The sequence below is a fragment of the Palaemon carinicauda genome, chromosome 17 (genome assembly GCF_036898095.1).
Source record: "Palaemon carinicauda isolate YSFRI2023 chromosome 17, ASM3689809v2, whole genome shotgun sequence".
NCBI classification, from domain to species: Eukaryota; Metazoa; Arthropoda; class Malacostraca; order Decapoda; family Palaemonidae; genus Palaemon; species Palaemon carinicauda.
In genome coordinates, this window is record NC_090741.1 from 51,687,050 (window position 1) to 51,701,830 (window position 14,781).

At 34.6% G+C, this 14,781-nt stretch overlaps 1 protein-coding gene across 1 annotated transcript; it reads left to right on the forward strand.

Moving 5' to 3' along the window:
* Positions 1-6,407: 6,407 nt before the first annotated feature.
* Positions 6,408-11,134, forward strand: LOC137656075 (nose resistant to fluoxetine protein 6-like). Its single transcript, XM_068390248.1, has 14 exons — positions 6,408-6,705; positions 6,856-6,980; positions 7,205-7,566; positions 7,774-7,874; positions 8,021-8,221; positions 8,396-8,480; positions 8,664-8,815; positions 8,953-9,124; positions 9,257-9,468; positions 9,622-9,739; positions 10,008-10,185; positions 10,341-10,480; positions 10,673-10,778; positions 10,920-11,134. The coding sequence occupies exons 1-14, from the start codon at positions 6,602-6,604 to the stop codon at positions 11,075-11,077; spliced, it is 2,214 nt and encodes a 737-aa protein (XP_068246349.1). The 5' UTR covers positions 6,408-6,601; the 3' UTR covers positions 11,078-11,134.
* Positions 11,135-14,781: the final 3,647 nt, after the last annotated feature.

Here is a 14,781-nt window from a genome sequence, read left to right on the forward strand (position 1 = left end):
CTTCTTGTAAAAGTACACGTACTACTGTACTCCCTTCTTGTAAAAGTACACGTACTACTGTACTCTCTTCATGTAAAAGTACACGTAACTGCTGTACTCTCTTCTTGTAATAGTACAGTAATCATCAGACTGCCAAGTTTCCATTGAACATTTCAGCCAAGTTCGATTACAGTTTTATTCTAAGTCGTATGGCCAATTTGGTAACGTCCCTGACTAATGAATGCCACACTGAGGTTCATTCCCGCTCAGACTCGTTATTTTCTTTGGTCGGTGCAACTTCACCATCCTTGTAAGCTATGAATAGGGTCTTTGGGGAGCCTATAGGTCTATCTGCCAAGATATCAGCAGCCATTACCTGGCCTTCCTTGGTCCTAGCTTGGGGCAGAGGGGGCTTGGTCGATGTGGTAACGTCCCTGACTGGTGCATGCCGGACTGCGGTTCGAGTCCCGCTCAGACTCGTTAGTTTCTGTGGTCGCTGCAACCTCACCATCCTTATGAGCTAAGGATGGGATGGCGGGGTTGGGGGAGCCTACAGTCTATCTGCTGAGTCATCAGCAGCCATTGCCTGGCCCTCCTTGGTCCTACTTGGGTGGAGAGGGGCTGGGGCCCTGATCATATGTATGTATGGTCAGTCTCTAGATCATTGTCTTGCTTGATAGGGCAATGTCACTGTCCTTTGTCTCTGCCATTCACGAGTGGCCTTTAAACTTCTAGTTTCGTAGCAGTAAGCCTTGACGTAGTAGTAGTGTAGGGTTCTCTTGCTTGAGGGTACACTCGGGCACACTTTTCTGTCTTATTTCTCTTCCTCTTATCTTAAGTTTCTATAGTTTATATATGAAAGATCTATTTTGATGTTATTACTGTTCTTAAAATATCTTATATTGCTCATCACTTCTCTTGTAGTTTATTTATCTCCTCATTCCCTTTCCTCACTGGGCTATTTTTCCTTGTTAGAGCTTTTGGCCTTACAGCATCCTGCTTTTCCAACTAGGGTTGAAGCTTAGCAAGTAATAATAATAATAATAATAATAATGATAATGATAATAATAATAATAATAATAATGATAATAATAATGATAATAATAATGGGACTATATTACAGAGGTTTCCCATGTGGCGAATTGTTTTGAATTGTGAAATATTAATAGAGGAAAACAATAGTTTTGCAAAATTTGGCAGTATTTGGAGAGCGTGTTCTTGTAAACAAATACGCATTTTCTAATTGTTTGGAAGATAATAAATAATGGATAATTCTAGAGAGAGAGAGAGAGAGAGAGAGAGAGAGAGAGAGAGAGAGAGAGAGAGAGAGAGAGAGAGAGAGAGAGAGAGAGAGAGAGAGGATTTAGTAGGTACTAAGAATTTATCATAAGAGGGGTGGTGATATTATCATTATTATTATTATTATTATTATTATTATTATTATTATTATTATTATTATTATTATTATTATTATTATTATTATTATTTGGAGATATAATAACTTGAGTGATATGGCAATCTAAATATATTTCAAGCCCAAATTTGAAAACAAATCTCTCTAAAATTAAGTAATCTCGTTATGAATATTCTTGATAATTTATATATATATATATATATATATATATATATATATATATATATATATATATATATATATATATATATATATATATATCTATATATATATATATATATATATATATATATATATATATACTGTACATATATACATATATATATATATATATATATATATATATATATATATATATATATATATATATATATATATATATATATATATATATACTGTACATATATACATATATATATATATATATATATATATATATATATATATATATATATATATATATATATATATATTTCAAACTTTATTTTTCTCATTTATTACCGAGTGAAACGGTATTGAATTTACCTTTGAATTTAAATTTTTGTCTAAAACTTAATCTAGAAAAATTCATTTTAAAACGTTTATTGAATTACATACTTTTATATTTTTTACTATGTACATTAGCACACTTTATTTTCATAAATATTTTTTTTATATATCATTATAGAAGCACACTTTTTCAGAATATTTATTTTCTAATTAACTTATATATATTTTTTTACTATATATCATTATCTAAATTATTATCCACAATGAGGTGCGTTATTCCTTGTTTTTCTTTTTTTTCTTTTTTACAATATATCATTATTTAGATTATTACCCACAATGGGGGGGGGGGGGGAGGGGGTTTGTGGTGACCGATGTGGTAACGTCCCTGACTGGCAATCGCCAGACAGGGGTTCGAGTCCCGCTCAGACCCATTAGTTCCTTTGGTCGCCGCAATCTCATCATCCTTATAAGCTAAGGATGGTGGGTTTGGGGGAACACATAGGTCTATCTGCTGAGTCATCATCAGCCAATACATAACCCTCCTTGGTCCTAGCTTGGGTAGATAAGGTGCTTGGGCGCTGATCATACGTATATATGGTCAATCTCTAGTGCATTATCCTGCTCGATATGGCAATGTCACTGTCCTTTGCCTCTGCCATTCATGAGCGTCCTTTAAAACCTTAAATATAACTCTGAAAACGTATATTTCGAAATATTGTTACCAAGGCACCCTTTCTCTAATTGATTTTTCTTGGTGTTAATTTTGGTGCATATAAATTTAGCATATTATTTCCAAAATTCCCTCTTCTATTGAATGTATTTTCATGACATCATAACGTGTGAAATAACTTCTTTAATCCTATTTGTACCATAATACTCAATTTCCAAAAGTGGCACCAATTTCTAGAGTTATTTATCTGAAAGTGGCACCATTTTCTAAAATTTTTCTTCTGAAAGTGGCACCAATTTCTAGAATTTTTTTCTGAAAGTGGCACCAATTTCTAGATTTTTTTTTTTGAAAGTGGCACCAATCTCTTGAATTTTTTTTTCTGAAAGTGGCACCAATTTCTACAACTCTCTTCTCTGAAAGTGGCACCAATTTCTGGAATCTTTCTCTCTGAAAGTGGCACCAATTTCATGAGTGTTTTATCTGAAAGTGGCATCAATGTCTTGAATTTTTTTTTCTGAAAGTGGCACCAATTTCTAAATTTCTCTTCTGAAAGTGGCACCAATCTCTTGAATTTTTTTTTCTGAAAGTGGCACCAATTTCAATTTTTTTTTCTGAAAATGGCACCAATCTCTTGAATTTTTTTTCTGAAAGTGGCACCAATTTCTAGAACTCTCTTCTCTGAAAGTGGCACCAATTTCTGGAATTTTTTTTTCCGAAAGTGGTACCAATTTCATGAATGTTCTATCTGAAAGTGGCATCAATGTCTAGAATTTTTCTTCTGAAAGTGGCACCAATTTCAAATTTTTTTCTGAAAGTGGCACCAATTTCTAGAATTTTTCTTCTGAAAGTGGCACCAATTTCTAGAGTTTTTTTTTCTGAAAGTGGCACCAATTTCTGATTTTTTTTTCTGAAAGTGGCACCATTTTCTTGATTTTTTTTTCTGAAAGTGGCATCAATGTCTAGAATTTTTCTTCTGAAAGTGGCACCAATTTCTAGAATTTTTTTCTGAAAGTGGCACCACTTCCTTCTCTGATAGTGGCACAAATTTCATGAATGTTTTATCTGAAAGTGGCATCAATGTCTAGAATTTTTCTTCTGAAAGTGGCACCAATTTCTAGAATTTTTTCTGAAAGTGGCACCAATTTCTAGAACTTTCTTTTCTGAAAGTTGCATCAATTTCCAGAACTCTCTTTTCTGAATGAGGCACTAATTTCTAGAACCCTCTTTTCTGGATGTGGCATCTAAATTTAGAAGTCTCTTTTCTGAGAGTGACACCAATTTCTAGAACCCTCTTTTCAGAATCAATTTTCCGCTGATAAGCGTCAAATGACGTTCGCTTTGAGAGCTCGAAACAATGGAAGTGTGTTCGTTACGCATCTTCAAGAAAGAACGGAAAAAGAAATTCAAAGGCAGCATTTGAGATAAGATTACTGTATAAGAGGCTTATGGGGGCATATGAATGGACCCTTGTGTGGGTTGGGTATGGGGGATTAGACAAGAGTGTTGCCAAACCGTGCAGTCACTTTTGGAAACAATGGGGGCAGTCAGCAGCCCTATAAAAGGGGCTGGAGCCCTCAGGGTAAGCCATTCTACTGAAGACTTCTCTGAAGGTAAGTCTTCAGGAAGATCTCCCCAGAAGCCTTTGGATCAGACACTTGAAAACTGTCTGTGACAGTCTTCTGGCACTGGTCTTTCCTGTAGTCTTGTGCAATATCTGAAAAAATTTTGGTTATTTGTCTAACTAGGTACTTGTGTGGCTCTAGGAATTTTTGCTAAACTGTCTGTGAGAGTCATCTGGCACTGGTCTTCCTGTAGTCTTGTGCAGAATCTGAAAAATTTAGTTTTTTTGTCTAGGTACTTGTGTGGCTCTAGGAAATTTTGCTAGTAATATTACTCGACTATTGTGATCAACATCATTGAACTAGTTTCGAGATGCTGTCAATAATTGACATTTTTTCGTTTTGTGTACTTTGGTTCAATCCAGTGTTGTTGAAGGGAGAGCTCTATAATTTCTTGTTCTTAAAGGAAATTCTTTTTACTATATTGATTTTACTTTTGAGTGCCAAGTTAGAATAGTGAGGTGGGAATAACAAATATCGAGTCAGTGAGTCAATGGAAATCAGCAACCTGCAATTTATTGGAAAAAATTCTAATAGATTTTAGTTTAGAACCAATTTTGGACCAAATGAAGTGCTCACACAAAAAAAAAAAAAAAAAAAAAAAAAAAAAATAATAAGCTACCACATTCATTGGAAAAAAATATAATGGATTTAGATTAGAACCAATTTTGGACCAAATGAAGTGCTCAAATAAAAAACAAAATACCAAATTCGTTTGAAAAAATCTAATGAATTTTAGAAAAGAACAAATTTTGAACCAAATGAAGTGCTTCCATGAAAAAAAAAACTACCATAAAACCTTGTTCAAAAGGAAAATGAAAAGATTTACTTTGGTTTCTAGATAGATTTTGAAGTTGAAAGTGTGTACAGAGGCAAATGACTTTCCCAGGTCATATGTACATCCTGAAAGGGACGAAGGGATGACATCAGCTACAAATAACTGATGAACAAATTACTAATTTAGATAAAAAGAAGTACCACAGAATTTTTGTGAAATCAGTGATTTAAACCTTTTCTCAGAAATCATTTCCAAACAGATTCTGTGCAGTGGAATCACATGAAAAATACAGATGAAAATGATAGCATTATTTTCTTTTTTGCCACGATAAAGGAAATGTTGACACCTGCTCCCTATGTGATGGTCGCCAAAACCCAGTTGGCTCATGTTACTGACGTCATAGGATCGTATTAATCATATTAATGATTCCTGTCAATTTGTTGAGATAAGGTTTAAAAGTAACCATCCTTATGCCTTGCCCAGAACATGACCTTCAATTAGGTAGAGATTGAGCGACTGAAGTAGAAATTTGAAGTGTCCTACTTTACAAGTAGAGAGATTTACAATATCATCTGTATTGAAACATATTCTATTCTAATACTGGCACAATGAATAATGGTTGAGAAATAGTGCAAACATACACACACACACACACACACACACACACACACACACACATATATATATATATATATATATATATATATATATATATATATATATATATATATATATATATATATATATATATATATATACCACCATTAACCGAACCATATTGCTACCATCTAAGGAAAGGGATTATAGATAAATATAAGGACATAGAGAGAGAGAGAGAGAGAGAGAGAGAGAGAGAGAGAGAGAGAGAGAGAGAGAGAGAGAGAGAGAGAGCGTGTGTGTGTGTGACGTCAATCATCACCAGGAACCAGACATGACGCAAAAACTGAAAATACCCGGAACCTCTTCAGGAAGTTGAGGGCCGCATGTGTTTCACGGAGGAACCCAGGTGTGTGTCAGTGCCTCCTAAATTGGTCACTATACTCGGTATAAAGTCACCCCAGATGCCTACCAGGTAGTCAGTTGACTAGGAGAGACCCCATTAAGAATACTCACTACACTCACTCGGGGTTGTCTTCTCGATTTTTCATCTGAATTGATACTTTGGAAACTCTAAATGTGTAAGATTTGATTGTGTTTGGTGAAACTCTTTATTGGGAGGGATATGATCAGAATATTTTTTTTGGAAATATTTCAACCGAGTTCCAGTGTTTTAGAGATTTTTTATTTATATTATTTACATCTTAACTTTATTCATTAAACAAAAGTTTGGAAGTGCTATGTGCTAGAGTAACTATTAAATTCTGAAAAGAACAGTGGAGTTGATATTGATGTTTCCTCTTCAGTGACGTTTCCCAATCTTTCTCTTACTAAACAATTCCGTTTTTTCTTTACAGAAAGGCAACAAGAAAAAAGTGAAATAAAATACAGTGGTGTTTAAGAAAAAGTGAAAGATATATATCAAGAAAGAAATCTAAACCTCAATTGCCTTACCAGAAACCAAATCTTAAGAGACTAATTTACCTGTGCCTTACAAACTGCCAAATTCATTGGCATAGTTTAAGAAAATAATACAAATAAGAATAAAATCAAAGATGCTGCGATTATTTGGACCTGTCCTCTTGTTAACCATCCTGGGCATGCAGGAATCTTTGGCAGTAATACCTGGACATCGAGAGGATGTTGTTAACACGCTCAGGTAAGTGAAACCCAGTTAGCAACAAGCTTCTCCTTCAGTAACATTAAAATCACATAAGTAGAAACTTGAATATCCACATTTCTATATTTTCATATCCTCTGGAAGTCTGAGAACTACATCATAATGTTCCCCTTGTCTCTGTCCTTGCAGATGGCTCATGGGAAAGCACTATTATCCTACTACAGCCTCCAGACTCAGTGACGACTTGTCCGCTAGTGTCTGCGTTTCTCATTCAGCTCTGACTTTGGCATCGACACAGCAGTGGAGCTATGCCAGTGAGTATAGGTTTAAACATTTATTGATTTCACAAGACATAAGATGTGCTATACTTGGTTGCATTGTTTTCATTCTGGTTACTCAAAACTGCTCTGCAGTGGAGCTATGCCAGTGAGTATAGGTTCAAACATTTATTTACACCACAAGACATACAAAGATGTGGCATACTTGGTTACGTTGTTTTCATTCTGGTTACTCAAAAATGCTCTTCATTCAATTTCAGTGTGGGATGCCAGCGGTAAAATTCCTGACGGTGCTGCTGCCGGAGCCACGGAAGCCAGAGGGCACCCTGAAACCTGCGAGGGGGTTGGTGTAAACTTCCCAGGTACTCTGGAGTCACACCTCTTTCCCCATCGCCACTTTCTGTCAGCCCACAATATCTCTCTCGACAGTCTCCATCCAGGGGCACTCCAAAAACGAGGAACTTCCATGAAGGGGAAATACTGCCTCGTCTCCGTCAGGGGCAGCAATGCTAAAGGACTTGGAGCTGGTGGATCATCTCAACTTCTGGCCTCCCTTGCTGGAAAATATGCTCATACCTATGCTACCTGCATACCAAGCACATGTACTTCCAAAGTCTTACAGGTAAAACTTCTATACCATTTAATTTTTCCTACTTTCATCATTAACAGACTTTAATATAGGCGTCATATAGACTTCAAGTATTTTATTCACAGCACAGAAATACTGACCATTACTTCGAGAATGATAACCGATTATGGCTAATTGTATCATTTTATCTTTAACATCATGCAATGCACTTAGCTTAATCCTCTGATTCTTTATCCTCAGGAATCACTACAAATGGCACAGGATGATGGATCATTGATAAGCGTCCTGTGTGACGGGGAAGTACAAGATGATAAAGTGACCAATTCCGAGTGGAGTTTCTTGTAAGTATTGATCGAATTAACCTGGATTGTTTTGTAGATAGATAGAAATAACTTATTACAGGAGTTGAGTAGATTTATTGTATTTATATACCAACAGCATTACTAAACTCAGCAACCATACTTATTATAATTGCTTTCTCTTGCAGATCAGTAACAGTAGTTCTGCTGGGCCTGGCTGTGGCTGCCGCCATTGTTGAATCCCAGTATCCCTGTGCAAGAACCCAAAATGGGTGTGATTGCTCCGCGGGACGAAAACTCCTCCACTGCTTTTCCTTCGATCAAAACAGTAAAAAACTTTTCTCCTTCAGTACTACACCAGCAAGTTTCCAAACACTAGATGGGCTCAGGTAAGCTATTATCTAATTCAGTTACATTTCATTAGCAGTAAACCACTAAGAATTTTCCAAAACATCTTAAGGATCTGAATTGAATATTCCAGCCAGTTGTCTGAAATACAGCTTTATTTTGAATATAGCTTATTCTTTTGATAACCCAAGTCAATCATTATTATTCTATTACAGGGTTGTGTGCATGATATGGGTAATAGCCACTCACCGATACATGTTTTTCCTCATTTCCTCTGCTAACCCAAATGATATCCTAAAGGTAAGTTTATCAATGGTGCATCAAAAGATTTTCATGGTAATATTGTTATAAAAATTATAATTATTCTAAAGATTAGAGTAAATTTTATTACTTCAAAGGTTAACTGATATGCCAGTAAAATTGTATGAGCAAGCGTAAACAAAAATGCATATTTGATTTAAAAATATCCTTTCTTATTCACAGCACATGACCAACTGGAAGTACTCTTGGGTCTTCAATGCCTACCCCTCCGTGGACACTTTCTTATTTGTCTCTGCCTTCTTGGTTTCCGTCATCCTCAAACAGCGTATGAAACAATTCACATTTGCCGGCTTTTACTTGCAGCGATACCTCAGGTAAGTCAATATAGCAAGAATCAAAAGCAATCCTGATGAAATGAGAATTAATGTATCTGATGAAATAGATGAAGATAAGATTGTATATAAAGATTTTCTCCATACTTTGGTTAACACCAGTACCTTTTCAAATGCAGATTAGTCCCTGCAATGGTCTACATGATCTGGGGATGCTCCACTGTGCTTCGCTACCTTGGATCAGGCATCGTTTGGTCTAGAACACACTACGACATGTTCAGCCGACCCTGCACTCAGACAGCTCACCACAACATCCTGTTCGTTAACAACCTTAACGACTCCAATGATATGGTGAGAGAACACTCCTAATTCTTTTTAATTTTTCCTATATGAAAATACATTAGATTTGGTATGGGGAATGATTATTAATTTACTTTAATTAAAAATGTTACTAACAAATCTATTTTCCTTTTTTTTTAATAGTGCATGGGACACCTCTGGTCCATAGCAGTGGAATGGCAGTTGTACCTTGTAACTCCATTGATTCTGCTGCCTTTGTACTGGTACCCTACCCATCGTTTCCGCTGGGCACCTCTTCTTGCTTTCTTTGCCATCTCGGTTCTCACTCCTGCTGCAGTAACAGTCATTGGAGACCTTCCTCCTACAGCTACATTCTGGGACTACGAAGCTTCACAGTAAGTTGTGCATGATTGTAATCTTGCTTCATTGATATCTTTCATAATTCATATGCAGTTCTGTATGTTTCACTGCCTTGTCTGTTAGAATGATAATTATGAAAACTGCCTTCCTATGCTGAAAGTGTACTAATTTTTTTTTTCTTCTGACAGACGTTACTACAACACCAACTACATTACCTCCTGGTGTCGGGCAGCCCCCTACTGCATTGGCTTGGCTGCTGGTTATCTTTATCATTGGATGGACGAAAACAACATCACTCTTAGCAAGGTAAGATTCATTCTTGGCTTTACTTTGCTCACTGGAGAAACATTTGAAGTATACCTCTGATTATATGACAGACCCTGTACACACACACAGTACAGTAACCCTTACTCAGATTGACTCTGTACACACACAGTACAGTAAGCCTTACTCAGATTGACTCTGTACACACACAGTACAGTAACCCTTACTCAGATTGACTCTGAACACACACAGAACAGTAACTCTTACTCAGATTGAAAATAATTCATGTTTGATTCTGATCCTTCCGCAGATGTCCATTCGAATTGGCACAGCTCTCTCAACCCTCATTGGTGTTGCTGTCATGGTCGGTCCAAGTTTCCTGATGGGACATGGCAAATATTGGGCAGCACTATATTCCTCACTGTCAAGGCCTGCTTGGGGTCTTATGATGTCATTCATAGTCATTAATTCCTGCAAGGGCAAGCCAGGTAAGACTCACAGACTTTTTGAGGGGATGTGGTCAGACTGTTATATATCCTTGCATGAAGAGAATTGCTTATACGCTGATTTCTATGGCATATTGCTACTTATCAAGCGAGTTTCTTAAAAGGGAAATACTTTATGATATTGTTTCTTATTATAGGTTTCTGGGTGTGGCTGTCTTCAAGGACCTGGGTGACACCCTTATGCCGAGTATCATACTGCATGTTCCTGGTATCACTTCCTCTTCAAACAATGGCCGCTGCACGAACGCAGAAACAGCACTATGACCATTTGTCTGGGGTATGTATTTCTACCTCTGCGGTGATGTTATATGTCACAGAAGAATATATCATTGTATATGTTTATATCTTGGTAATTATATTGAGGTGTGGTCTACAGAATTCCTTTGAGTAATAAAACCTCAATAAAACTTAATTTTTTCTTCAAAACCCTAATTATATTGAGAGATTAATTTTTTTTTCTTCTTTCCAGTTGTATTTAGTCATTGGAGACCTGGTGCTCAGCTATTTCGCCGCCGTCATTCTTCACCTCCTGGTGGAGTCGCCTTTCTCAAGAGTAGTTGGCCTAATGTTGTCAGGTAGGTGTCGTGATGCGTAGTCAGTACTGAATGAAATCTACATCTAAGCAAATAGCACTTTGGAATTAAGTCTCTTGGCCTTATATGTAAGGAATTGATTGAGGAAACAACCTCTCTAACCTGATCTTTTATTTCTTCCAGGCAAACTCTCTCGCAAATCGAAGGCGTCATCAGTTTCTGTCGAGAAGAACGTCACCCAGGCTGACCAGAGCGTGGTACCTTCTTCCACCTCAAGACAACAGCTCGTGCTGGAGGCCCTGGCTGAGCCAGGTTTTTCCTTGCGAAACAGAAACATCTAAATGTCGTGCGGACCAGAATTATCTGAATACCATGAGGACAAGAATCATCTCAATACCATGAGGACAAGAATCACTTGAATACCACGAGGAACTGAATCATCTAAATACCATGAGGACCAGAATCACATAAATACTACGAGGAACTGAATCATATCAATACCATGAGAACTAGAATCCTATCAATACCATGAGGACAAGAATCATCTAAATGGCATGTGGACCAGAATCACAGGAATACCATGAGGAACTGAATCATATCAATGCCATGAGGACCAGAATCATCTCAATACCATGAGAACTAGAATCCTATCAATACCATGAGGACAAGAATCATATAAATGACATGCTGGCAAGGATCATCTAGATACCATGCGGACAAGAATCATCATCTAAATTCCATGAGGACCAGAATCATATCAATACCATGTGGACAAGAATCATCTAAATGCCATGCTGGCAAGGATCATCTAGATACCATGAGGACAAGAATCAACTAAATGCCATGCTGGCAAGGATCATCTAGATACCATGAGGACAAGAATCAACTAAATGCCATGCTGGCAAGGATCATCTAGATACCATGAGGACAAGAATCATCTAAATGCCATGCTAGCCAGGATCACCTAGATACCATGCGGTCCGGAAACATCTGCAGAAGCAGAGCAAGTTCCTTCATTGTACCTCATCTCATTCTTCTTCTTCTTCTTCTTCTTCTTCCGCTCTGAAGCGAAACCTCTGTATAAACAGCCTTCCTAATTTATTTCAGACTCCCATTAAGCCTTATGAAAAGGCACCGAGTATTTATATATTTATTATCTATGTTATTATTTATTTTGTATCTGATTAGGTTAAGTCACTCATTCTATCATTGATATTCATAGTACAGAATTGTGTTAAGCTATTAATTTGCTGTTGCTGTATAGATAGTTTTATTAATTTAGTTTCAGTTTATGAAGGGGACTTTTACTTTCTATGATGATAGATAATATACTTAAAAAAACAGTTATTTTAAGAATCAAAAAGAAATAATTTAGGTGGCATTACTGACACTGAGAGTGTACCTTGATTTAATGAGGCTAGATTTTCTGATAATTTTGAAGACAATTATCTATTATTCACTGTTAAAAAACGTAATATTAATAGAAAATTCTCCATAAAAAATATACTGTTCTCAGCCGTATTTCAGTAAAATACAGGCAACAGTAATTTTCACCCTACTTTGTTATCATCTTTTAGGAGTTGGTGGCCCTAATATCACACGGTTTTTTTAAAAGGTAAATGCCTGACAACATTTATTCCAGGATTTTTACCATTTTTACAGCAATTTCTTCAAGTGTTGAATAAGACCTTAATATGAATAAGACACTTTCTCTTGTCACAAGAAATCCACAGTAGCTGGGTTCAATCAAATTCTATTCGTAAAACTATTTAACTTTATAAACTTTATATCTATTTATTACAATTCTAGGCTAGAGCCACTACATTACATGCATTTGCATATGTTGTTATTTATTTCCATATCATGTTGCATAACTAGTATGTATTATTTCGTCTGTTGATCAGGCTTCTGTGATAATAAGCAATATATTTTCACCTTCATTTTGTATGACGTCAACCTATTTAATAAAAGGTTATTCTTTAAATGTATTTTACTCAAACACTTGACTGTATAATTTATCAGATATTCTAATGGAATTTTTTCATCCAGATATATATTTATCTCTATCAGTCTGTATATATATATATATATATATATATATATATATATATATATATATATATATATATATATATATATATATTTATATATATATGTATATATATATAATTATATATATATACATATATATATATATATATATATATATATATATATATATATACATATATATATATATATATATATATGAATATGTATATATATATACATATATATACATACATATATATATGTATATATATATATACATATTTATATATATATTTATATATATATAAATATATATATATATATATATATATATATATATATATATATATATATATATATATATATACATACATATATATATATATGTATATATATGTATATATATATATATATATATATATATATATATATATATATATATATATATATACATATTTACATATATATATATATATATATATATATATATATATATATATATATATATATATATATATATATATATATATATATATTTATAATTGATAAGCAAACTACATAAGTACATCCTTAGCTGGAAAAGCAGACTGCTACAAGCCCACGGGCTCCAACGAGTAAAATAGCCCGGTGAGGAAAGGAAATAATGAAACAAATAGAATAGTGTGCCTGAGTGTACCCTCAAGCAAGAGACCTCTAACCCAAGGCAGTGGAGGACCGTGGTACAGGGGCTATGGAACTACTCAAGCCTAGAGAACAATGGTTGGATTTTGAAGTATCCTTCTCCTAGAAGAGCTACTTACCATAGCTAAAGAGTCTCTTCTATCCTTATCAAGAGGAAAGTAACCCTTGAATAATTGGTTAACCTCTTAAATGAAGCTCTTTGGTTATCTTAGTGTTGTCAAGTGTATGAGGAAAGAGGAGAATGTGTAAAGAATAGGCCAGACTATTCGGTGTATGTGTAGGCAAGGGAAAAAAGAGTCGTAACCAGAGAGATGGATCCAATGGATACTGTCTGGCCAGTCAAAGAATCCAATAACTCTCTAGCGGTAGTATCTCAACGGGCGGCTGGTGCCTTGGCCAACCTACTACCTATATATATATATATATATATATATATATATATATATATATATATATATATATATATATATACCTATATATATATATATATGTATATATATATATGTATATAATTTTATACACACATATATATATACATATATATATATATATATATATATATATATATATATATATATATACATATATATATATATATATATATATATATATATATATATATATATATATATGTATATATATATATATATATATATATATATATATATATATATATATGTATGCATATATATGTATGTATATATATATACATATATATATATATATATATATATATATATATATATATATATATATATATATATATATATATATATATAACATACATGCATTAATACCAAAGAAAATACTTCACGCATCTTCTTTAAATATCTTGATATATGGAAAATTCATCTAGATATCTAGGCTAAATCTATTTCTCTCTGTATCTGCCATTATATGAAATATATTTTATCGGGGGTCTTTTCTTGTTTAAGGGGTCTTATATTCTTCCCCGATAATTTTTTAGGTTTTGGACATTGGAAAAAGCTATAAAAAATTTTATTAGAGTCGTTAGAAACACATGAAAACCCACCTGGATATATATAATTCAATATATTTATGAGAAGCGGCACTGTGTTCATTTATATGGACTTAAACTATAGTCCATTTCTTTTATCGAGGCAGATTTGCACCGACTCGCAGCGGTGCCCTTTTAGCTCGGAAAAGTTTCCTGATCGCTGATTGGTTAGAATTATCTCGCCCAACCAATCAGCGATCAGGAACCATAGCTCGGAAAAGTTTCCTGATCGCTGATTGGTTAGAATGATCTCGCCCAACCAATCAGCGATCAGGAAACTTTTCCGAGCTAAAAGGGCACCGCTGCGAGTCGGTG